This window comes from Odontesthes bonariensis, chromosome 9 (assembly GCF_027942865.1).
Source record: "Odontesthes bonariensis isolate fOdoBon6 chromosome 9, fOdoBon6.hap1, whole genome shotgun sequence".
NCBI lineage: Eukaryota > Metazoa > Chordata > Actinopteri > Atheriniformes > Atherinopsidae > Odontesthes > Odontesthes bonariensis.
The window spans coordinates 29,870,425-29,896,149 of NC_134514.1; the positions used below are offsets into that span (position 1 = coordinate 29,870,425).

At 42.1% G+C, this 25,725-nt stretch overlaps 1 protein-coding gene across 4 annotated transcripts in view; it reads right to left on the reverse strand.

The window, feature by feature from the left end:
- The window catches only part of pik3cb (phosphatidylinositol-4,5-bisphosphate 3-kinase, catalytic subunit beta), a 53,566-nt gene that overhangs the window by 18,173 nt on the left and 9,668 nt on the right, over positions 1-25,725 (reverse strand). For 2 of the 4 annotated variants that reach the window (XM_075473998.1, XM_075473997.1), the window contains exons 2-4: positions 19,893-19,972; positions 4,014-4,209; positions 1,112-1,340 (exon numbers count right to left, since the gene is read on the reverse strand). In XM_075473998.1, coding sequence (XP_075330113.1) covers positions 1,112-1,340; positions 4,014-4,172 — 388 coding nt within the window. In that variant the 5' untranslated portion in view covers positions 4,173-4,209; positions 19,893-19,972. Of the gene's footprint in view, positions 1-1,111; positions 1,341-4,013; positions 4,210-19,723; positions 19,834-19,892; positions 19,973-20,490; positions 20,510-25,725 lie in introns of those variants that run through there. The other 2 variants (XM_075473999.1, XM_075474000.1) reach the window with 2 other exon arrangements.

Consider the following 25,725-nt stretch of genomic DNA (forward strand, 5'->3'; position numbering starts at 1 on the left):
ACTGATAAGAAATTTTAAATGTCAAGCTTAAAGAGCTGTTGAGAAGAAAGATGCTATTTTGATGCACAGACGTTTTGATTTATGGGAAATGCACAAACACGTGTAGGACAAATGATGCCATATGCTAGTAATAGTGAATGTGTAAAAAGTAGGACAAACACTTGCCTCTGTTAAGATTAAAGCAGGGCCTCCAAATGCTCACAAATACCATACTGTCGGCTGATCGTACTAATCTACTTCCCGTTTAACTTTTTTTTTCTTTTAAAAAGGTTGCTGCACAATGCTCCCTTGGTCTTTGTTGAAAACACGTTGACATTTAAAGCCTTTTGACATTCATATGACCCTCGGCACTAAAAAAAAAAAAAAAAAAAAAAAAAAAAAAAGGGTCTCTGGACATTATGAGGCATCACAAGTTTGTGCGACTGCATATCTGGAGGGGACAAACACAGTGGGCTGTGTGTAATAGTTTTGTTTTTGTTATTGTGCATGGATTGAGGTGGGTGAGGGGTGTCTATATGAATGACTATCCACGCATGCCTGCTGAGGTTCCACTTTACCAGCAAAGGCCTTTGGTCTAACAGGAGCTTTCAGAGTGGAGCTGGATGGAGAGTATCAATATTGTCCAAGTCTCCTTCACTTAGACTCGGAACCCCTTCCTTTCCCTATCTGTGGGCTAATTTGACTTTCACCCTAGGAGCTTTTATACAGCAGTGATTAATCACCTCCTGCTCCTCTAAAATGCCTAATCTTCAGCAGAAATTATACAAATTGGCTTGTGGTGAAAGATATGGCAGAAACTCATCCTGTCAACCATCATAACGATCACGCCTCTCCATCAGCCACCTGGGCCACTGATAGGAACCAGCTGCACATGAGCCTTAGGTCTGATAGCTGGGGTGAATGTGCTGAAGAGGAGAGTTGCTTAACATACTGTAAAAGGCTTGCAGTGTGTTGGGAAGGATCCACTGTCCTACTAACCACCTCATAAGTGCTTTCCGTTATTAGGAATGCCAAATAGGGGCAATAACTGAATCACTCAGGAATTGAGAGATAATGAATTATAATCGGTCACTTGAAATTGAGGCGAGTGTTAAATGTGATGCAGTCTCACCTTTGCCAATGAGTACACCAATTTTGGAGTCCAGCAAGCGCTCTGCCCTTCCGCAGTTGCGCGTCACCAGCTTCAGGACTGGCAGAAAGGGGCGAACGTCGCACAAGCGGCGGGTTTCATCCTCGAGTTCTTCGTGCACAGCTGCCTGGTTGACGCACTCGAACATGTGGCTCTCCATTTCGCCAAGGGAGGGAAACAGAGGGAAGGTCTGCGCCTGCTTCCATAAGAGCTAGAAAGAACCAGAAGAAATGAGAAACCACAGAGATGGTTTTATTTCCTTCATTAAAGCCTACTTGGAATATGTGCAAATGGACTAAACCGCATCTTTGTTTTTGAGTTGATGATCTTGTACATGTAGGAATAACTAGTTTTAAAATGCAGGACCGTCACAATATTTCTGAAGGAGTTGAGGAATTAATAATCAGAGCAAATTCCTTGGAATCCTTCAAAACTATCTTTTTAAATGATCAGAACCGCACATATGTTTTATGATCTGGAACAAAAAGCCACAGGAAGGTTACACAGCTTCTAGGTGAGAAAACCATTCCTGTAGTACTATATTTAACAGCCAACGCTGGCATGATTCATGTTGCTCTACCCCCCACAGCATGATCACAGGGTTAGGTGTCAAACAGTGTGAGTCTTTGTCATAAGGTTAATCCTGAAACAGACACATGAGTCTTTGTGATGTACACAAACAACAGTTTCTTCTCCAGGAAGGGCTGTAATTTTACGTTTCTTTATAAAAGTATATGCGAAAGACGTAGACGATTCATTAATCTCATCTTATAAACTTGAGATGAATGACTGAGAACATTATTTTCATGCCATCATTTGTTTGAAAGTTTTCTATGTCTTTAACATGTCAATAAGGAATCAGTCTCAACCAGCACAAGGACTAACGATGAGTTCTTAAGAAAGGGTCTCAAAAAGGGTCTAATTTCTAGGAAATGGAATACAGACTTTATCATGAGTGAATGAATGAATGCAGGGTTATGACTGAATGTAAAAACGCATATACCTTCTCATCTTGGCTGTTTGCAGGCATACAGACTTTGATCACTTTATCTGCAATGCAGGAAGTATTCCACCCCCATGCTAATGCTAAATGCCTTTGTCATTAGACATCTTTTATGCACGCACAACTGAGAAAACTGCAGGGAAACATTGTTGCAGAGTTATGTGTTATCTGGTTATGTGTTTTTTTTGTGTGCGTTTCAGAAAATGACAGGCAGATATGATGCACACAAAGAGGAGCACATACAACTTTGTTATGATCGTAGACAATCAAATTTAAATGCCAAAGGCTGGGATCACACATTTTAAATGTCTGCATAGCAAACCATTACACACACTCACAGCAAAACTATCATTCAAATAACCTTCAGATTAATTTAGAATTGATTTAGTTTGCTAAAATTCCTAACAAAACACATTTAACCATTGGGTAGAGCAGCGTTTGTTTGTTAGTTAGTTACCTGCAGTGTTAGCCGAGGACATGCAAACGTTGCTGGGTTCAGATTCACCAACGTTAATCATTCATTCATAGTTATTGCATGTTGGTAGTATTTCTTCCCTTTGGTGAAATATTCACTTTACAAGTTGCCCCGTTGTCATCTATTTTAGGTATGTGTAATCAAACTTTTGAGCGTTTGTACCGCTTGGGCGCCATGTTTACTGTTGACTGCACTGGACTCGCCACGCAATGTTGTGTGGTGACGTCATTAGCGCCCACTGGAATCGATAAGGGAATCGTTTGCAAAATTGCCAAACGATTCCAAGGAATTGAAACACTGGGAACCGGTTCTCAACAAGAACCGGTTTTCGATTCCCATCCCTACTCATGACTGTGTTATTCAAGATGGTATCCATCTGAGTTGATCTTGGGCAACAACACACAGGCTCCAGGTATGACGACACGCATTGATCAGATGCTGATTGGTTGAATGTTAGCTTGAGCTGGCGAGAGTGAAGAGGGCCCGATAAAAATTGATTTCATAACAAGGGACAAAGCAGCAAACCATAAATAGCAATGAAGCACAGGTGAAAAGCTCAAATGGCTGCACTGGACAACCTTTCTAATCTTAACACTTACTTTCACTCCACCACAAAGACGTCCACTTTGAATCTCAGATTTTAGACGTTCACAGATTATTTCTCCATTAAAAGAGGAAAACGAGTTGGTTTACAAAAGTTTCCCAGTAAAGTCAGGGTGACAAACATAAGGAAAACACTATTTTGAGAGAAGGGGATCTTTAAAAAAAAAATCTCCCATCAAACCAACCGCACCAACCGTGTATGTGTGTGTGTGTTTTCTTTATCAAGACAGAAAGCCTTCAGGCATGTAAGGATAACAAACCAAGCAAAAAAATTAACTTCTTTCAACTTTTAAAAAATTTTTTAAAGCAGATGTTTCTAGGAATCATCAGTTTGTTAGATTCGGTTCGGACCGGAGTAATTCAAGTGAAAATGAAGTCTTTAATTGATGGCAACAAGTGAAGCATCTCAGCGCTGGTCTCGGTATGACAGAACTCTCGCAGGAATCCGTCAGACAGAGCCACAATTTCCGGGTATCATTTGTATTTACAGCCTCATAGGTTGGACTCACACTCGACCGAGTATGATTGGACATGAGTAGGTTCAACATACTTCGTCATATTCTCTGGATCAGCCCAAAACAATGTGTGTGTGTGTGAATCTGCCCTTGCTTTCCCAGGCTTTCCCAATTGTTTTGTCTTTCTACTCCTGGATCACTTTAGGTCATAATGGAAAAGTACTGAGACTTATTTCATTCATAATGTCTAAGAACAAAGCCAATTTTTACAAGTTATTCGGTGAGTCACAGCAGCACAGCTTTGCTATTCAGCTTTCTTCTATGGCATCACCAACCCAGTAAACTCACCAGTTTGATGTGTTGAATTGTGGCCTCGTATGGAACGTCCATCTGGATGTAGATACCAGTGGGCAGCAAAAAGTCCACAGTGACCTGGTCCGGAGCATGCCCGGCCACGGGTGAGTGGGCCGCCCATATGTCCAGGAGGTCTGTCATGGCAGGAGGCATGGCAAGGGGCACCTAACACCACCTCAACCATAAGGACCTGGAGGGACAAAAGAGAACAAAAAAAAAAAAAAAAATGTACTCCGAAGTTTACGGTTTGGATGAGAATGTTGGAAAAATTTAACATTTAATGAAAGACATCTCTTCGCGTATATTTGTTCTTGATATGTCATCCTGATGACTGAAGGGTGTAGTGCTTGGATATGAACAAGGGAGTTTAAATGCTTAATTACGGGGTTGAAAATGATAGCTTAGCTAAGCACTTAAAGGCAGTCATGCCCTAACTCATTTGTGGCCTTCATCCCAGCTATGAACCAAGAACATAACAAGTCAAGAAGGTCAAAATTTAGCAGAGGACAGAAAGAGACCGCTTCAGTGGCTTTTAAATCAAGCCAGCATTATGAAATTGAACAATAACTCATTAACCAGCTTCTCAGTCACATGTATCACCACCGGGCTGTTGTTTTCACCCTTGTACATTCATTAACAAGAAGTTGACAGGCACCAACATTTCAGTGTCACTCTGTTCACAGTGAGAGCAGCCCTGTACTGAGTGCATTGGGAGGCTGCTGGATTTCATTTGGACGAGGGCCAGCGCTCAAAGGAATGCCCACTAAGCAAACAGAACAAAAAGTCCAGCCTGCCTTCCCCTCATCTGACAATCTGGTCACCCTGGAACAGAACACGCATACAATGAAACCACTCACACTTACTAGACAGGCACTACATGCATAAAGGATAGCGTAAATACATATTTACAATGCAAACCATCTCTTAACACCCATGTGCATACAGACTGGTGTCAAGAAAAGGATCGATAGCAAAGCAGGAGGGTTTCCTGCCGCAGTTACTCAACATATAACACATGAGAAGAAAGCTAGTTCGTGTTAGTCAAGACAAATTGCAAAATGCCTCAGAAGTAAAACAGTCAGTGTCTGCTATGCAACTGTGAAAACACGCAATTCAGGGACACAAATGCCCACCCGTGGATACCAACAAGCACCCAGTGCATGTTAGCTGAAATGCAGTCAGGGCCTTTCGGACTGCTGGTGTGAAACAACCCGCTGCCTGGTTTCCATTTGGGCCCGTGGCTCAACCACTGCTGTGCCGTCAAACCACTTCCACCTGCATTTTTCCCATGACCTAGTGCTCAAATGGCATTGCACATTAACTCTTCCAATAGGCCCCGGGTCCATCTCCATTAAGGCTCGATCTGCCCATTAAAAATGACAGCCCTGATTGCTTCTAATGGTCTTTTCCCTTTCCAAGTTAAGTGCTGAAGCAACCAGCGTATGAGCCGCGGAATGGTGCAATATCTGTGGAACCACGATCTCAGCCACTTAACATTATCAACAAGGCAAATGGAAACAACCCAGTGAGAGTGTGTCTGTATGCTGTTCAAACACAACAGCAGACTGCTGTCAGAACAACTCACTTAAAAGGACCTTTCATGTTTTGTGCGTGTGATAGGGAACGACAGATCTGATCTGATAAACGTGAAAACAACAACAACAACTGCAAAGTGCCGTACAGGAATGTTTATGCATCTGAATACGCCAGGCAAAACACACACAACTCAGACAGACACTATAAGGTTGCAATAAGAAAATACACAACAACACAAGGGGCCATTCAAACCAAGAGCCATGGGCCAGACAACAGCAAACTTGTTATGTCACAAAGGTGCACAGTTACAAACTGAAAGGTAACTTGACACCATGTCTGTCTGCAACACTGACAGCGCTGTGTTATCAGGGAACGATGAGCATGTACAAGTGCTAGCATGTCCGTCCATACTGACTGCTCTCAACAATAATAATAGGTTTCAAGAGTGACGTTTTCACAGTAGACAGCTTGAATAGCGTCTCATGCTCCTGTGATGTCAACACACTCAGCTTCTCTCTCCCTCTGCCTCTATCTTGCTAATATGTGTGCTTACCAAAGCACACATAGTGTACAGCACAGGTGAACAGAGTTTCAGGATGTGGTAGCAGACAGCCAGAAGTCTGCAGCCAGGTCAGGTTTCAGCAGGCGGAACAGAGGAGAACAAGTGGGTTTGCAAGATCGGGAAGAAAAGAGTGTTTTATGTGGCAACAGACAGGCGAGCCTGAAAAAATAAGTCCAGTTAGCAAACACTAGCCGAGGTAAACAATGTATCACTATGCAAGCTCCCCGGGCATATTCTGAAGACTGCCTGTGTTTGAAGGTGCAGACATATGATCCCACCTACATCTGTTTTCGGTGCAAAGCGGGGATTTTGATATTAGGTCCCACGCACAAACTGAACTCCGATTCAAAGCACAACTGATATTTCTGGTCTAAAATATATCAATAACAAAACTGCCGAGGACCGAAGAAGACCAGCCACGTCTTTGAACCGCCACGTCCTCAGATCAAATATCCACCATCGCTCTGGTAAAGGCGTGTGACAAAAAAAAAAAAAAAAAATCAAAAGGGAGATCAGAGAGAAGTGAAACAAAGACTGGTTTAGTATTTAAAAACAAAAAAAGAAAAAGGGGAAAAAAAAAAAAAAAAAAAAAAAGGGTCAGTGGCAAAAGGTAAACAAAAGCCAGTCACATAACCTCCGTCACGTGCACCAGAGGGTGAATCTCTGCTTCCTCTGAACCAGAGACATGTTGGGATTGCTTTCATGCCAGATGCATTTAACAGTAACACTGGTGTTACTCAGCACTCTCTTTCTCTGTCTGACAGTAAGAGGCCTGTGAGGCTCCCCACAATGGAGTGAGTGTCTCCACGCGTCTCTGGGTGTGAGTTATTGAAAAAAGAAAGGGCTTAAACAAATGGCGTGTGTGTGCGCGCGTAAAAGGTTATGCTTGGTGATTAAGGGTCCTGTGACACATTTTCTTCAACCCTGTGCTAAAAATAAAGTTCACAGGGGGGATCCAAGGCCTCTTCACCCACCCCCACCCCCCACGACCACCGCCCTCCCGTAAATCACTAAGGAGATATACATGAACTGCCTGAGTCAGCGTTTCCGTTTCTGTGGAAGCAGTGGGTTTGGGTACAGATGCAGGTTGGATTGTATATTTGAGACTCGTTTTACCCAAAACAAATTCAAAGCTGATCCTTTCAACTGTAGTATCAGAGATAACATTTGTTTTTTGGACCGTCTAAAAGAATTTTAGAGCATGATCTTAAACTCTGATAATATTTCCTATGTATTTTTTTGAATACTTCAATTTCTGTAAATAAACGTAAAAATAGAAAATAAATAAAATAATGAAAGATGAAAATGATCTCCACCCACGATTATCAGGTCTTAAAATGACATTTACATCCACAGCTGTTGCCCATATTTTTACATCTTAGCACCCTCACCACTAATTTTGTTTCAGTTTCTACCACGAACCACATTGGCACCGAGAGGGAAGTCACTGCTTCTAAAGCCGTAATATGATAATGACGCATTGCACGAGGTTCCATCTACACATTTCCCACAAAATCTTCCATTCAAAAAAATCTTCCAAAAAAAGAAAGAAAGAAAAAAAGACGAGTATTGTATTTCATTGAAAGGAATGCGTTTGATGTCAGCTAAAAAGCTCGGGCGTGAATGTGTCGGGTAATGGGCTAAGAGAGACGGAACTCATGAGAATATTAGACATGAATGATCAGTGCTGCGCGTCTGTAATCTAAAAGAAGGTTGACAATCCTTCTTCTACTCAACAGTTGCTGGCTTTTCATTTTCTTCTGATTCACAATTAGAGCATGTGAATAAGAAAAGGTAAATGGAAACGTTAAAAGTAAGCGATCAGAGCTGGCAAACCAACTTACATGACTGATGGGCAACTTCCAAGCTATCCAAGATACTCCCAGAGTCCAAAGTATTTCCTAAAGAAGAGCTCCCTTCTCTTTCTCTTGTTGCTGTCCACCACAGCTGTTGTTGTGGTCTTTTTCCTACTCAAGGTTCGTTTCTGGTTACTCCTCCTCTGAATTACAACCACAGGTGTTGTAACCTACACAGATACCTTCTGGTGACACTACGCAGCCTAGTTTATTCACTCCAAATCAGTCAATGGGAAAGTGTCTGATTTGCACGTCTTTTTTGCAGGTCGTCACATCACATTTACTTGCTAGCTAATAAAAACTCTGCCAGTATGAATTTGTCCAACTGGTGGGTTGGAAAGCAGACAGGTGCGCATCAGTGAACCGTCTGAAGTGTGCGTGGGTTATGAGCTGTGGAAATCATTTTACTTTGGTAAAGTGATTGTGTCAGGGATTAGTGTGCGTGTAATGAATGTAAAATCTTTCTTTTGCTTTCTGTCACAGGCTTTATTCCAAAAAAATGACATCATTTCATTCCTTGACTTAGCTTTGCTGCATCCTTCATCTATTTATTGCTACAGTGCCTCAGTTCCTCGACAAGGTTCGGTTTCATCTGGTAATATAATACCAAAGTCATCATCAGCAGTACTGAGAAATGATGCATCATGGTCAGAAATAAAAACGTGGAAGTACTTGGAAACAAACTCCCCCCCTGTTAAAAAAAATTCCAACTGGTTTTATATCATATGCATCTTGTTTCAGGGAAAAAACATTAGTGAAGTGAATGAGTGGATGTATGGATGTGTGTTTATTTCTGTTTGTAAGGCTCGAGCAAATGAACCACATCAGGGCAGCAACCTAACCACCTCCACTGACAGTTGTGTACACCCACTTCTCAGACAGGAAGCAATGACACTAGGAAGTGAGTGACAAACAGTCACTGGAGAAAAAGTCCAGACTAGTCATTCATAAAAAGCTGGCGAATCAGAGTTGGCTGTTGTTTTTTTTTTTTCTTCAACTTAATAGTTTTTTCAACAGTGTCTGTTTAGCTGGAGTTAAATCAAAATAATTTTGTCAGCTGGACAAGAGAAAGATAAAAATTAAAAAAAGAAAAAAAACATCTTTACAAGCCTAACAACAGTGTTTTCTGCACTTAACCGGTTAAATTAGACTTGAAAGGATACACATTACATGTGTTTTTGGGTTAAAAACTTGAATTGAATTTGTTAATGATGGCTACTAACATACCAACCCTAAAGGGGTGTACAAAGTGATCCTGAGGGGAATTCTATAGGCAGTGTAACTCCATGGAAAGTGAATAAAAACATGAGTACACAAGCAAATGCAGACGAATGCCAGACACCATTTCCGTAAGTGTTGTAGTAGGAAACAAGATAGAAAGAGTACAGAAACTGAGGGAACAACTATAACATTACAACCACCCAATCATTGTCATCTTGTATTTGGACGCAGACATGTCAATTGTTGCCATATTTCAAAATGATCACCATCGGCTAAGGCCTAAGCATTCTAAGCTGATTAACAGGCAGGCACAACCTTGGGCCGCACAGTGTTGTTGCTGGTGAAACATAGGCGGTTAAAGAGGTGTGGAACATGTGACACTGGCTCTTGTACGAGTCAAACTGTCTATCCTAACAAAGTTACAGATCAGCATGCGTCTATGTAAACTGACTAGATTGAATCAGGGGACACCGGTAGCTCTGACAGCTGAAGGAAAAGCAGAAGAGAAGTCCCTCTCATCATGAGTTTAACTTGAGCCTGGTTTCATCGACTTAAAGTTGTTCATGTATGGTCTATGGGTCCTAACAAAGTTATTTTTCTATGACACAGTGTAGCCTTCAGCATAGCAGACATGAGCTCAGACTGTATCAAGACTAAACAATACTGTAATTGAAGAGAAAATAAGAGAGCCATTCAAAGGCAGGGGATCCACTTTTACCACATAACCTGAGGAGGGATGAGCACATTTTTTAACTGGCAAAAGAAAAACCTGATTAGCCATCCTTTACCTGTGTGATGGATTATTATGATGTCAGGCATTTTGTGCTGAGCAACACAAAACTCCCGAATGCATTACAGTGACGATGGTTACGATTCACTTGCATCAAAGATTCCTGGACCACTATTAATCCACTGCGGCTGTAATCCTCTCCGAGCCACAGCAGCACTGTTCCAGCACAGGCAGGAAAACGTCACATCTGAGGAAGGCTTAATCTTGTTCAACAGCCTCGTCTGAAAATCTTATGTGACAACTGTGGACAACCACATCAAAGTACCATTATCTGGAGCATCATGATGAGCCACTCTGCCAGAAAGAGTGTGACCATGCAAGTCTACAGAGTGACTGTATCAAGTCTGAATGACAGCAAGGGGTCTGGGAGCTGGGCCTTGGCTTCTATCGATTCATCAGGAAGACCAGGCCATCGACTAGGTGGAGGAAGGACGGAGCAGGGGCAGCACGCACAGCATGCAGGGTAGCAAAGTTGCATAAATATTCATAAATACCATCCCTGTTTCAAGAGGTGCTTTTAGACTTTCATAAGCAAATTACATCAATCAATGACACTTATTTACAGCGACAAGGGTTTGGAAATGTTGAGCCAAAAGAAGACAATCTTAGCTTAGAAACCATTAATTTTTTGTTCAACAAAGACACAAATGAACCTTGAGTGTAACAGGAAAGGTTTGTGATGTAAAAGTGAAGTTACAGAAGTTAAAGATGCTCCTCCACAGTTATACAATTCACTCAACAAAGAAATGAGGTCATGATTTTGACTCATCTATTAACCTCCAGCTGGCAGTTATGTTATTCCAGGGTTTCCCTCTGCAGTGTGGTGTTTTCCTAATCCGGGACAGCTCAGCGCGGACTTACGTAAAGTATTTTTCAGTTCGGTGTGTGGACGTCTTCGTTGGCATGGTCACGCAAAACTTCACGACCCATCTCAATATAGAAATGTGGAAGAAAGGCGTGGAGTGGTTAACACCACCCCCTGAAACATGCTGCTATGAATAGATGTGTAAAGACATTCTATAAAAGGGTGCCGTGAAACTTCTCTTAGGGGTATTTGGGGGAAAAAAGCATGCCACAAACTATTTTCCTGAGGTCTTAATCAAATCTATCAGCTTAAACTTCATTGAAAGCTCTTCTTTCAAAAAAGAAATAATTATCCAACTTCATTCCAAAGAAAATCTTTACAGTATTAAAAAGAACAGATTCACAAAGGAGTCAGTGGCATACCACTGATTATTCAAGAGTACACAAATTGCTATGCATATAGTTGTTATAACAAAAAAAAAAAAAGGGACTGCAAGCTCATCCATTTAGCTTCTGTCACAGTCAGTGTGGAGGGAGACGGAAGCAGATGTGCATCTGTGATGTTCCATAAAGGCTGATTCACTTCACACACACAAGACAAGCGAGAAGAAGCACACAGGCAACACACAGACGTAAATACGAGCAGTGTCGACGCAGATCTCTCCATGACTTAACTGTCGAGACTCGTCACACCTCCTTCGGGAACGAGAGCAAAAAGAGCGGATAGGAGGGGATGATTCATGAGGACAGGAGGAGGCTGTCGTGGTAAATGATTGGAGAAAAAGATGGAAATTACACAAGATCTTCAAGACATTCAAGGAAAGATCAAACAGAGTGGGCTGGGAGCGTCGAGGAGGATCAAAACAAGACTGCAATCTGTGATGGATATAAAAGATTAGAAAAAGATGGGAATTCTAAATGTGATACAAAGTGTGACTGTAGTGGGAGGATCCAACTGAGCTGGGTGTCCACAATAACCCTCTGTTTTTGGCAACTGTGCAAGCATGTTTGTATGTGTATGTGCGTGCCACCAAGGACAGTCCCATGCCCTGCACAAACACTGCCCTTGTGTTGCCCTTGCCCTGCTAGCTTGGCCTCACAGACCAACACACACACAGGGACACAAAATACAGAGGCTGGGAGGGAGGAGTGCAGTCACATGGTGTTGTTCATGTTTTGTTTTTTTGATCTGTGGCTTTAGGCAACTTACTCTCACCTTCTGTGACCGTCACAAACTCACACAGGCATCAGGGTAAATATCTAAGCAAGCTATATGTAAATGAGCTGCTATGTTAGTCTAACATAAATGGATACTCAATACTACAGTAAATATACGCGCACCACAGGAACACTGAAGCCTTACAGGCATAAAATTCCTATGTGCAAAGTCTGCCACGCCAATCTGATTCTGTGAAACAGGAAATGAGGTAATCAAATGTAGGCACATCCGTGCAGAGACCTAAAATAACTCATTTTTCTAGTCTCTTGACAAATGAGTGGATGAGCAAGATTTAAAAAAATATATATAACCTACGTTCCCATGAATAGACTTGATGACATAAAAACTATAACGAAAGATCTAATTTGAATAGCACGGAACGTAAAATTTCCTTGTTCCTCTTTCTAAAAAATAATAATTTGAATAATGGAGTCCTGAGGTCCAGGCTCCGCTTTCCTTTGCCTCAGAATCCAAAGATCACGGAATGATCCGCATGCTGACTGGAAGTGGCTGCAATAGTTCCTCCTGTTTTGATGTAAAGTTGGACCGTGTACAAACAGCTGCTCTATGAGGGTGACATAAGGATTAGTCTTAGTTCAAATGGACAAAATAGCTTCTTCTTTCTTTTACAAAAACAACAAAAAAAAAAACAAACAACAGAGTGCTTTCCTTGGAAACAATGATCAGCCTTCACTGGAGAGTGACCATCTTGTGGACACCCATTTTCCCCACTTAGAGCCGATCAATTTTCCACGAAAGACAAAGTTACCACAAGTCACCAAATGGCAAGTTAGTGTAAGAAACATGGGGCTGAGCACATGCTAATTATCACTTCATTACATATGAATGATACTAAATCTACAGTATTTCTCTCCTTCTATCGGCATTTAATAATTTAAAGAGAAAAGGGTTAACATGTTTATAACCACTTCAACTTACAGTAGCTAAATCAATATAAATCAACTGTTCTGGCTTCTGTCACTACTGCAAAGTCCAGATGCTGGTTCATACTGCTGGTTTCATGTGATTAAACCCAAATACCTACTTTAGAGCCAAGTAACTGTCAATCTTGTGACTATTCTCAATAACACTCTATAAACGTTCACTCTATAAACATTCACAGAGCCCGAGATGGACTGTTTTGTCTAACAAATAATCTGAAACCCAAAAGGTATTCAGCCAACTATCATTTGCATCCAGGAGACCGGAGTGAAATCAATTTTTTTTACGTCATTTTCAATTATTACCTCTTATTCTTCTTTGCCTGATTGGCAGAAGATCAAGCTTTAAAGGTGCAATGGTAAGATTCTTCAATATCTTACATAAAACTTTAAAAAATAACCACAACAGTCAACAAAATGTGAAGAAATAACAGTTATGTCACAGATGCCCATGGATTGAGGTGCAGAGATAGTGTAATTAGTGTTGGGTTTCTGGCCGACAAACATTACTAATGTTGACCAGAAATTCAAGGGATAAAACCATGGTTGGCTAACCTGACTCACGTCATCTGGCTGCGTTCACCAACTACACACGGGGGCGTTCCCTTTCCTCACACAACCATCTGAGGAGCCTGGGAGTCATACGTGTTTCGTCCGATTAGAAAATAATCAGAGCCAATCATTAATCGCTGGGTGGGACTTTGGATGAATGGCCGCGTTATGGCCGCCCATTCATGCTCCAGAGGGCGGGAGTCAGGTAAGCTCTGAGCTACGTCACGGGTTGAGTCATTGGGAGTAGCTGAAGTGGCGTGTCAGTCAAGATGACGGACAGATTCTTCATTCAATCACATGCACGAGTTTTAGAAAAAATAGCCCCATTTGAAATCATGTCAGTTGTGGGCTCGTCCCAGATGGTATGCAAATACCAGAGGGCGGGAGTCAGGTAAATGGTTGGCAGGGTTGGAATAAAAAAAGATCTAAGTTGTTATCATTTTCCAAATTCTTGGCGACTAGATGACATAGATCGATCATAAAGCGCTGAGTTTTTTCAAAGGTAAGAGTTTTCCTGTATGCTTGTGCAAATTGTTAGCTTATCCAAATAGATGTGAACGCGTGTCCTAATATGCCGAAATGTGCTGCTGAATAACAACAATGCAGATTAGTGCCCTGCACGGGCCTATTATCTGGGCCCGAGCCCGGCCCTGGCCCGAGGGGCTGGAGCCCCAGCCCGGCCCGGTCTGACAGGTTTTCAGAATTCTCAGGCCCAAACCCGGCCCTGCACGACTTTTTTTTTTTTTTTTTAACCTCCCATAACAATGTTTTAGCGATAGAACACTATATTCATTGAGTGAGTTCGTAAATTCAATCTGCCGCTCTGAAAATGGGATAACGCTCTGCAGTTAAAAAAAAACAAAAAAAAACAGCATTCTATTTTTCTTTGAATAAGCAAATGGTTTCTGACAGATCAAAATGGGTTAGCATTCCAGGTGCCTGTATGGACGGAGAGCGGAGAATGTGTTGGCACGTTTGCGCCCTGGTCGGTTACCCAGACAACATTGTTCATAACTGATGCATCAAAGCCGAGGACTGTGACCAACTGCTGTTGAAGCTCTTTTCGGATATTATCTCCTGTTTTAGCATGGTTTGGGAAGCATGTTGTGGTAAGTAGCTTGCTCCTGAGTTCAAATGTCAGTGTTACATAGTGACATGTGATAGCCATGTAGCTCATCTTACGGAAATCCGTCCACATATCTGTAGTCATGCCAATATTTATGAGTGACATCTCCTCAACTGTCCCTCCTCTCCTTTCACTCGCCATAATTTTGCACCTTCGGGAGATTGTAGTGGGGTCGGGGAGAACTTCACTGGCTGAAATGCGGCCATATGTTGCACCGACATTTATAAAGTCCTGTGCTAAGTCTCTGAAACCTACTCCCGCAATCGTTTCAAATGGCCGAATGTCCATGCAACAGAAGTTCACACATTTTCTTGTGACCTCTGACTTCATCCTTTCTGGTGATGGTTTTGCAAAACTGTAATAATTGCCCACACTCAGTTGTTTGTGACCGCTGCTGGATCCACCTAGCCTAGAAATCTAGACGCCCCTAGCGGCCGCAAATGGAATTTGCTATTTGCTGTACGGGTCTGGCTTGCTAGGCTAGGATCCACCACATACCCGTTCAAAATGTCTCTGGAGATGTGATGAACCTGTTTTTTTGCTGTCATATGACAGAACAGCTTTGCATACAACACACTGAACAAACCCGTTTGGCTCATCTTGAAGGGTTGTAATGAGATGAAACTTAGTCCAGAACTGAGCTTTTCCCTTGGTGTTGTTCACTCTCTTCAATTCACCATTTTCAATCTTTTTCTTTATGTCGTTCTCCATGTTTGTGGGAGTCGGGAAGTTGCGCGAATCGGATGTGCAAGTGAGGTACCGTATGCCTATAAAAGGGAGGTGCTGGCGCGAGGCAGAGCAGCTGCTGCGTTCAATTGTTTCCATTCAAACACAACACAGTTCTTTAATTAGCAGTTTTTTTTTTTTTTAACAATTAAATTGAAAAATAAAAGTGCCCGAGCCCGGCCCGTGTCCGAGGTAATTATACGGTCCTCGGGCTGTCGGGCCCCTCGGGCCTAGGGCTCCAGTGCAGGACTCTAATGCAGATATCATAACAGACATATCAGAATCTAAAATAGTTTAAAAAAAAAAATGCCATAAACAAAGCTGAACAGTTAACGCACAGTGCTTGGTTAAATAAAAAAAAATAAAAAAAAGACGACGGCTTGTGTTGAGGGGCCTGCAACTGCTGAGGGCCCGGTGACAACAGAAGCTGCTCATGACCCTGATGGGGCAGACTGCTGCAGGACTCTCATATGGTTCTGCTTATTAAAAAGGTCCCATCCCTTTGCTCTTTGCAAAGGGATGGGACCTTTTTACATCCATCTTTCAGACGCTTAACTTAACTGCACTGTCACCATAACTGGTTCACTATCACCATGGCCGTCAGCAGATGACATGGTCTGGCAGGCCAACCTTTACTCATGTTGGCTAGCAACAGCCCACACACACTCGTACAGCAACGTTTTGTACTTCAAGATGCCTCTTCAGCGTGTCCTCAACTGAACACGTGAGGACAAAGTACATCCCATAACATGTTTTGCTTTATTCAGTCTATTTTTCAAATCTCGCCAGTCGAGTTGAATGACTGCAGCACTTGGCAAGCAACCAAGACAGCCAGGAGATTAGCTTTTAGCCTCAGCACAGACCACAATGTCTTGCACGCGCCTTACAGTGTTCCCCTCTTTCAGGCACCGACATCAGAGACAAGAATCCTGTTCAATGATTGCAGCAAGTCCAGGTTGCTCAGCATATCAACATGTCATTAGGGTTGTTGTTGTTTTTTTTTATTTATATATGTTTGATCTTTTCTATGATGTGGCAGTACACTGATTTATCTACACTTTATCTTTATGATCTGCAAAAATGGAGGCAACAACAACAACAACAACAACAACAAAGGTATGCCAACACAGGTGATGAGATAAGATGGCTCATTTACAGCCATGCAGCATCTAGATGGTCGTATTTTGCAAAACGCCAGTAATCTAAATGTTGTTCATTGTGCTCAGTGTCTCAGACGTGGAGATAAAATGATGCATTGTTACGACACCGACGCTCTGTCCATCACTGCGGTTGATCAAAGCCGTTAGTAGCTCAGGTTCAGAGATAAAACTCTCCTGTTAAAATGAGCCCAATGTTTCTCAAAAGATTCAAGTTTTCAAAACAATCAAAGTAACTGGAACACAGCTGTCAGTTTGCTGGAGGTCGACACGCTGTTGCTTTTTACCAAACGGTGCCGAGCCCAGCTTGTCACATGACATTGTGAATAATGCAGTTGGTGACTGATGCCTGCCTCAATGGCATGTGATTTTGCTGACTGAATGCACTCCGATGACAACTTAGCTGACTGATTTAAAAAGATAAAGAGTGATCTCTCCCTGAACGGAATCCACATTCAACTGCATTACATGTCATTATATTGTGTTAAGGCATTTCTAAAACTGCAATAACTATGTTTCCAGTAGGTATTTCCATATGAGGGTTACTTTTCCTTTACATGGAATTCTTGTCTCAAGTGTCGTCCTCCCCACAGTTCTTCTACGTCCTCTCTACATAGAAGGTCGATTGCATCAGCTCACTTTATGAAAGGTGAGATGCAAGATTGTCAATTTTGGCATCGCTTCAACAACAATGCCAATGTGTTGAAGAGCCCTGCAGTGTTACCACTTAGAACTACAAAAGACTGGTCAGAGAGATGGGCAAAAAGTTCATCAAAAGAACAAAACGGTGTGAGATTATTTCAGGTTCCTGTCAGAAACAACTGACTGCGAAACGATTCTTCAAAAAATGGAAGTTTGAAAATAGATTCATCGAAAAACCACAGCCTGTAACACACAACTTCCACAGGATCGTAGCTTCTGATTAAATCATGAAACAGTGGAATGACTGAACAGAAACTGACAAAAATAACACTGAGCAGCTGTAAATGCAGCGGAGATGGCTCCCACACACACTGCTGATTTTTTAGCAATGGTATCCCAGCATCTTGCCAAGCTACCATTTATCTCCAGCATAAACAAAGGACCACACATCGGCACTGAAAGTCACACACACAAGCCTGGAAATGGGAGACGTTTCTTGGCTTCAGCCATCATTTCGCTGTGGAGGTGACCGAGTTGCTGGGAACATTTAGTTGCGGTAAATGACACGGCGATGTTCGTCTCTTCCATTTTTACGTCCACCCATCTGTCTATTTAACTAAGAATTCAGAACACAAACTAACATTACCCACAAGAATCATTATATTTTAAGAGATGGAGAAAAAAAAAAAAACTTGACACAGCATGCATGTACAGTAAAATGCCTTCTTTAACCGCCAGCTATAATTAGTTAACTTTAGCAGCACTTGATCCATTGTCCGGCTGAAAACATGGACTAAGCTAAATATATTCAACAACACCTCTGCTAGTGATTTCAGTGACATGAAGATAATGCAAAGCAAACATGCTTCTGAGGATTAGCCCATGGGCAGGGCTTCCTTGGATTGTGTTAGAGAAAGGGTTATGACAGACTGCTTGATATTAACTTAGACAGAAAAACCAGCCAAGGTCATTTCTGTGGATAAGGAACACTAAAAACAAAAACGCAAATGCAAACAAAAAACAAAAACAAAAACAAACAAAACTGAACAAATGAAAACAAAGACCCTCATTTGGCTTCCTATGAAAAGTTGAGTGACTGTCTCGCATGGCCAGATGAATTCCTGTTGCTCTGTGGCAGTAATGTCAGAGCTGGAGGGAAGATCAGCAGAGACAGAACATAGCATGAGTAATTGGATCGAGCTATTTTTCCACATCTGAGTGGGTGTGAATGGGGGAGAAACACAGAGCGCAGGTGGGAGGCATCTGTCCTGATTATTGGTTGTTTCTGGCCACCTGCACAGAATGTGTTTTTTATGCTGATAGATGCCAATGATTCTCAACACTCTTGCACTGCCACATGTACAAAAGTCTGAAAGTTAACCATGTGTTTACTCTGCAAGTGCTCACAGCTAGGATGCAAATAATGAGGGAAAAACATCAGCATGTTCATCTTTTGTTTGTTCAAAGGCCAAGAAACGTACGCCTCAGGGCTGCGATGATTATTGTTAATATTGGCAAGTCTGGTAATAACTTTCCTCTAATCATGTCATCAGTTGACCTACAAAGTGCCATGGTATGTTTCCCACGGATCAAGATGACAACCTGCTTTATCTAGCAAACCCTTTGCAACCCAAGAGGGACAGATACAAAGAAACAAAAAACCCTGCTACTGTGGCCCCCAGGTTTGAGAATCTTTCACTCAGCGAGCGGCTCAGATTCGCAGTGAATTACCTCAGAAACAGAAATGGTGAAACTTAGTTGTTCTTTGCTTTGCAATTAAAATCAAATCATCACCAGAACTTTCATTGTTCACCTAAAAAAAATAAAAAATAAAAATCGGTCTTTGTCTAATGCTCATTTTCCCAACGAGGACATCTAACTTCTAAAAGGCATTTAGGTTGTAAATTCATACTTTCCATTGGTGACTGAATGCACTAGCAGTGACTCAGCTATCACTGGAATAAACTTGTTACATCTGATGAGATGTTGCCATGTGGGCATGAACATGAAGTTGGTCTGAGAAAACAAAGAGGAATGGGATGAAATAGAGTGAAAATATGGAGTTAATATGATACATAGGATTTACCAAGTGAGGTCCGACTGTTCTGTAAACCTGCCGGCTAGCCGTGATATTCTCTGGTGCTGTGCACTTAGTCAGTTCAATAACTGACTGAAGAGGAGTTGTGCCTAAAGGAGGGATCAGTACTCAGTTCTCAAGCTACTGCAGCATGCTATATACAGGTCAAAGCCTGGCTGAAAACGTACAGGATTCAGTACTAGTGAGAGAAACTGTTGGCAAATTTCACAAATTGCCTAGTTCTAGTGACGTGAAAATAAGTAAGCACACCAAAGGATTTGTTTTGCTTTGCTGTCTATGCGAGTTACATATGTAACTCATACATATGTATAATGAGGAAATGCATATGTAAAATGAGGAAATGCATATGTATAATGAGGAAATGAGGAGGATATAGTACATGATAATTGATGCGATGAGTGTTGATGTAACGGTGAAACTCTGATCTTTGACATGAAAGTAAAGCGTATTGGCTGACTTCCCAACATTCCCCACCTGTCAGGACGAGGCCTACGCTCCAGGATTCCAGCTAAGTGCTCAGTTCCTCCGCTCCAACTCTCAACACGGTAACACACGCACGCGGCATACATGGCAGCATCACCAGGAAAAATAGGTCAAGATTGTTGCAAGACACAGCATGCTCACACACAGAAAGAAGTTTTACCTGCTGTTTCCTGAAGTTTCTTATTTCCTGTGCCTCTGCTCCTCAGTGGGGCAGTCCAGATAGCTTGTGAGACTCTGCATCTGATGAATGAGAGGACAAACCAAAGTGTTAGCAGAAGGGAAAAGAGTATTCGAATGCATCTCAACAGAGGCATACAAAGTTGAACAACGTCCGAGACTGTGGAGAAACTAAAAGTGCGTTAAGACGGATTAAAACTCCATTACAGAGTACACAGCGATATGGGTTCAATATGTGAGAAACTATGCACTGAACTGAAGTATGCACACCTGATTAGCCCAACGGCCCCAACTGACTCAAAATACAAGATAAGGTAACAGGCCTGTTTTCTCACCATCTGTTCTCACTGCCTCTTTGCCTTAAAAAATAAAAATAAATCACTCACGCAGCCTTCTGCCTTTGCAGGAATATGCATCTGAAAACCTTTCCTAGAAAGATTAAAACCTAAAAAAATAATGTTTTTGGAAAAAAACGTGTCAAACAATTCATTTTGGTAATGTTTATCTGTTCTAACATGGAAAAGAAATGCATGAAACATCCTGTGATATAGGCTTATTATCAGGAACTCAAAGTGCCTTACCAACAAAGAAGCGGTGTGTAGAATTGTCTTTCTCATCTGAAAAATCTGTGGAGTGGAGCCATCGTGAGTACAGCATGATTTACTGTTTATTTATAGCTCCTACATGTAAGAGCAAGAAGCAATTAACATGCTTTAATCTTGTGCCAATGTATGAACAGCTTGCAAAGCAAGTTAAAAAAAATAAATAAATAAATAAAATAAAAATTGTGATCTTCCATGAGGACTGATTTCTATGAAAAATGTTTGAAAGCACTTTTCCAGGAAATCCCTGGGGATGTAATGATTATATTCACTCATGTGCCTTCCTCTCAATGAGCTCATCTCATCTGTCCACTCTGTGCTGTCATGTGTCTCCTCTCTCCTCCTTCCAGTGAGCCCTTAATCTAAAGGCCTTTTCAAATATGCCTTTCAGGCCAGAGCTGATGTGTCCACATTGAGCATCGGTGTCACATGTCAAATTAGAAAAATGGCTGGGAGGGTCCATGTTGATCTGCACCCGATGCTCCTCTGAGCTGGTAAGCGAGCTAGTAATGAGATGAAAACGGGTTATGTGTGTAAGGACAAGTCAATATGGTGGAACGCACCACTCTAACCAGTGATGTTGTCATTGTCAGCTAGATTGATCTGTGCACACAGCGATGCGAGGCTGATCCGACTCTGTCATGCATGTGTAAACTACCTGAGAGGAAAAGTTTTGGGTTGACGAGAAGTACGATAAGCCCCAGCCCACAAGTAACACAAGACGATCTTAAAAGATGCCTCAACTCCTACAACGCAGGAGAAGTGAGTAAGGAAAGAACACTTGCCAGGCTTTATGAGCAGGGATACAAAGGTTTTTACAACTCGTGCCACATTATAACACAAAGCAAATTGAATTCAAAATAAATACACAAGCTGTGATGAGCTCCATCATGCTTGGAAAAAGAAAATCACAATGCAGCTGTAGCTTATAACAAAACAATAGTCAGGTGATTCAGCTGTACATCACATTTAATTACTACTTTAAAATGATGACACCAAGTAAGGATGCCTCATGCCTGGACTCTTCCCTTCTTGTGTCTCTTCTTGTGTCTCTTTTTCTCACGTTTCAGCCAAAGGAGTGAAATGCACACACAAGGAAAGGAAATGAGGAGACAAACGTCTCTCTACACTGCTCTACTAAGCAGCTGGTATATGACCTTCATCAAGTGCTGGTTAAGTCTGGTGTATGTCACATCACCTTTGTTGCAAATTCAAAGGTTAATCAGTCTTGCATGAAAAGGGAGTGAGACGATAAAGATTTCCTGAAAGTTTACCTTTCGGCTTAAACCAAAGCAACATGTGGGACATGAAAGTAACTTAACACTTTAGAATAATTTGTGAGTCGGCATGGATTCATCTTGTGTTTTGCACAAACATAAATTCAAACAAGTAAAGAAGTCCGGCCATCCATACCACCTCTCTGCAGTTCAGAGAGCTGCCACTGCTGAAACCAAGATGTGAAGATGTGGAAAACAAATACTATGGGCAAAAACACGCGAGCTGACGACACACAACGCACAAACTCCGATTGAGGCCAGTAAACTTCCTGTTTTTCCCCAGTGGTTACGATGGCCTATCTTGTTTATCAGGGTGTAACACAGAGAGGTTCACAAGAATAACTGCAGGGAGTGTGTGCAAGTCAAAGATGTTTTTTTTGGTCCAAGCACGAGGATATGTTTAAAACAGGGTAGTGGATAAATACATAGGAACTGCCCAGAAAACAGCCATGAAAATAATTCCCCACACACAGCTACAGTAGGGCAACACATAGGGTGACCGGTTCCAGGAAGTGTGCTGTTTAACAATGATAACATCTCAGGCCAGAGACGGTCAATGTTTAACTCTGTGACTTTATTCAAGTCATTGTCACATGACCCTCTGCAAGTGTGAGTGTGTGTGTGTGTGTGTGTGGAAGTTATAGTGATTTTTAGGAGAAAACTCAAAAGTAAGACAGACAGAAAGTCTACTATGGAGTGGTTGAAAGATGAGGTTTTTACAAACCCCCTCACAACTCTGGTCAAGCGACATCAATGGATTAGGTTTTTGGATTATTTTTCCAAGTTTGTTTTTCACACGCTAAAAGTCACCTGTGACATCCAATCAGGAATGTCTTAACACATTTTGTCTCTTTATAGAAACAAGGAATGAAATGTCAAAGTGTTCTCTCCAACTCTTCGTGGCGTCACCTGACACGCCAAAGGGGAAAGGGGTGAGCACTTTCCAAAAACAATAGGTAGGGAATTGGAAGGAGCACGTTATAAAAGGAACCGGTAAATGAATAGGAGCTGCCGGTAATGATTGTGGTAACACCCAAAACCCACCTGTAGCAAAAGGTCTAGCCCCTCATTCTTTACATTATGCCAGGACAATGGGAAATGGGTTCAGCAATTACTTGAAACAAGCTCAAAAAAATAAATAAATAAATAAATAAAATCAATGAAGTGCAATATAGAGGGTAAAAAACAGAGTTTGTACAATTATAACTAGCCTAAAAAGTCAATATTTGGTATGAAAATCTGTTTTTATTAACACAGCCTGAACACCTTTAGACAAATTTTTTAGTAATGTCTTTAAGTAGTCTTCAGGAATAGTTTTCTGGGTTTCTTGAAGGACATTTCAAAACTCCTCAAGACCTGTTCCAGTCGAGTTTCAGTCCAGTTCTTTTGTAATCTGGCATACCTCAACCTTTCCCTTCCTTAAGAATAGAAACCAGCTCTGTTGAAACTTCAAGGAACAGCAGATGGGTCAACTGAAAGGTCAGCTCCATCTCTCAGCCACCCCCCCCCCCCCAAAATGTAATGGTTGTCAAACTGCTATCTATGACATTTTACATTTTTCATGGTTGAAACTGAAGAAATGGGATCAAATGGTGCGTCCTCGCGACACGCCACTGGTACCAAACTGCTTCATGATACATTTTAAGATAGGTTCTTTACCAAACTGTCTGTTATGTACAGATACAACACTAGATCATCCGTTGAATTAGGTGTCTTCATGTGTTTAAATGGTTCATAGAACAGTGTTAATTAGCTTGATAAAATACATTCCTATGAAAATGGTCAAGTACAAGGGCTGGACTGAAAATACGTGAACAGGCTGCACAAAGAGAAACTCTGAAATGTTCTTTAAACAGTCTGCTTCCTTGGAAGCAAATTTAGAGTGAAAAAAATAGAAAGGTGGCTAAAGGTCCCTGCATATTACTGTAAAACAGGATCTTAATCCAAATCGGCAGAACACTCAGTGCGTGTGTATTGTACCATAAAACCTGGCTGACTTAGGCTACGGCTACACGAAAACGTTTTTCACTGTAAACGATACTTTTTCTTATCGTTTGGCTGTCGCGGCCACACGGAGTCGGCGTTCCCACTACCCCAAAACGATAGTTTTTGAGAACGGGTTCCAGAGTGGGAAGATTTGAAAACGGTGTCGTTTCGTTTCCATTGTTACAGCGAAAACGGATTTGTTTACGTCTGCACAGCCACATGGCTAACGCCAGTGACGTATACACATACGTCAGTGACCAGAACAAAAAGCAGCTTCCATTCAAAATCCGGAAGAAGAAGACAACACAACAAGGACAGACAGCGATCATCATGGACCCCACAACATTGATAGCAGCACTGCTGCAGACGCTAACTACAGCGGCATTGTTGAAGGAACAACGTGAGCTTTGCGCTGGTAGAAGTAGGGGCGTACACGCATGCGCATTGCTTCTTCTATTGTTCTGGTGTAACTGGTGGGGGTGGCTTACAGCGCACCTAGAGGTATTTTGTGTGTACTGCATCGTTTTCAGCAAGCGTCGCGTTGTCGTGTGGACAGAGAAGCTCCCCTGTGTGGTCGAAATCGTTTTCGTACCCGTTTTTAAAAAAAACCCTCGTTTCGTTTTCGTGTAGCCGTAGCCTTACTGGAAGCATTCTTTTGTTCGCATCAGAAATGGCCAATTTGAAGAAATTCCCTTAAAGGCATTCAAGAAACACACTCCACAAAGTGGAGATCGAGCACAGTCATTACTAAAGCAACAGCATTTTTCTTTTAGGGCCCATCTCATTTGGGGGACTTATTAAGTAGTATAAGTAAGAGTTTTGTTCAGATAAAGAAAATTACTTACTTTAGCTTTTTGATGAGGCTTTAGTTTTCCTCTAATTTACCAATCTCAGAACAGAGAGTGGGCAGGTGAGGAGCCAAACCAGTTTGTGTACGCAACTGTGGACAAATTAGAGGTTCTTTCTGAGGGGCATCAGTAGGAAAACAACTTTCAGCACACTGCACAGAGTAGTGGTTAGTGACGTCAACGTCAAGTGTTACACGCAGCTTGTGCAGTCTCTTCCGCAAAAGTAACACACATAAGTGCACGTAGACCCTGCTCCGTCCTGCAGGACTAAAGGCTCTAGCATGGTTACCGCATCTGCTCGCGCGAGCAGTGTTGATGATGTCACGAGTTCGTGCCCGCCATAGGACCCTATATAGTGGCGCAAGTCGTTGCGCGAGTAGTTGCAATTTTCTCCGTCACAGAGGTGGCGCTGCTACGTTAAGGTTACCGCTACTCTACAACCACGAAAGTGGAGAAGAAAACAATGCCGCTGTCAAGAGCAGGAACACTGTAATTAATGATACTGCTGCAGTTTTCAGATCATTTTAATTTTTTAATTCAGTCAATAGAGGTAAAGGTCTGAAGCCCCCGGCATCAACACAGTCTCTGCCCTCTTCTTTTCCTTCACGTATCTGTCCCGTAGCTTCTTCCACACATTCTTACAGAACTCTCCCTCTTTCCCCAAAGTTCTGCCAATCTCTGTGCACCAGTTTTGGGAGTTTACGTGCTCCCTGTGCTGTTTCACTGCAGTTTCGTACAGCTGTCTGTACAAACGCACCTCCTCACTGAGCCTGGTCTCACATCGGTCCATCCGGTTCGTTGTGCTCGGCGCCGCCAAGTTACAAAAATCGACTGGTGCACAACAACGCGCTGCGCCGTCTTTTCAAGGGAAGCGCCATGCCTGAAACGTCATTTTGATGTCACGGTGCGACACCGCCGTGACAGACGCGGCAACCATGCTACCGCCTTAACAGAGAGGCAACTCTTTTCATCATCGGGGTCTCCCTGCAAATTGCTGTCACCCTTATCATTTCACAAATACCACAGTGAGAGCCCTACTTTGAAATGACTCTCTTTCTCCCCCATTTAACCACAAACACACCCTTCCCCTCCTCCACCCATCC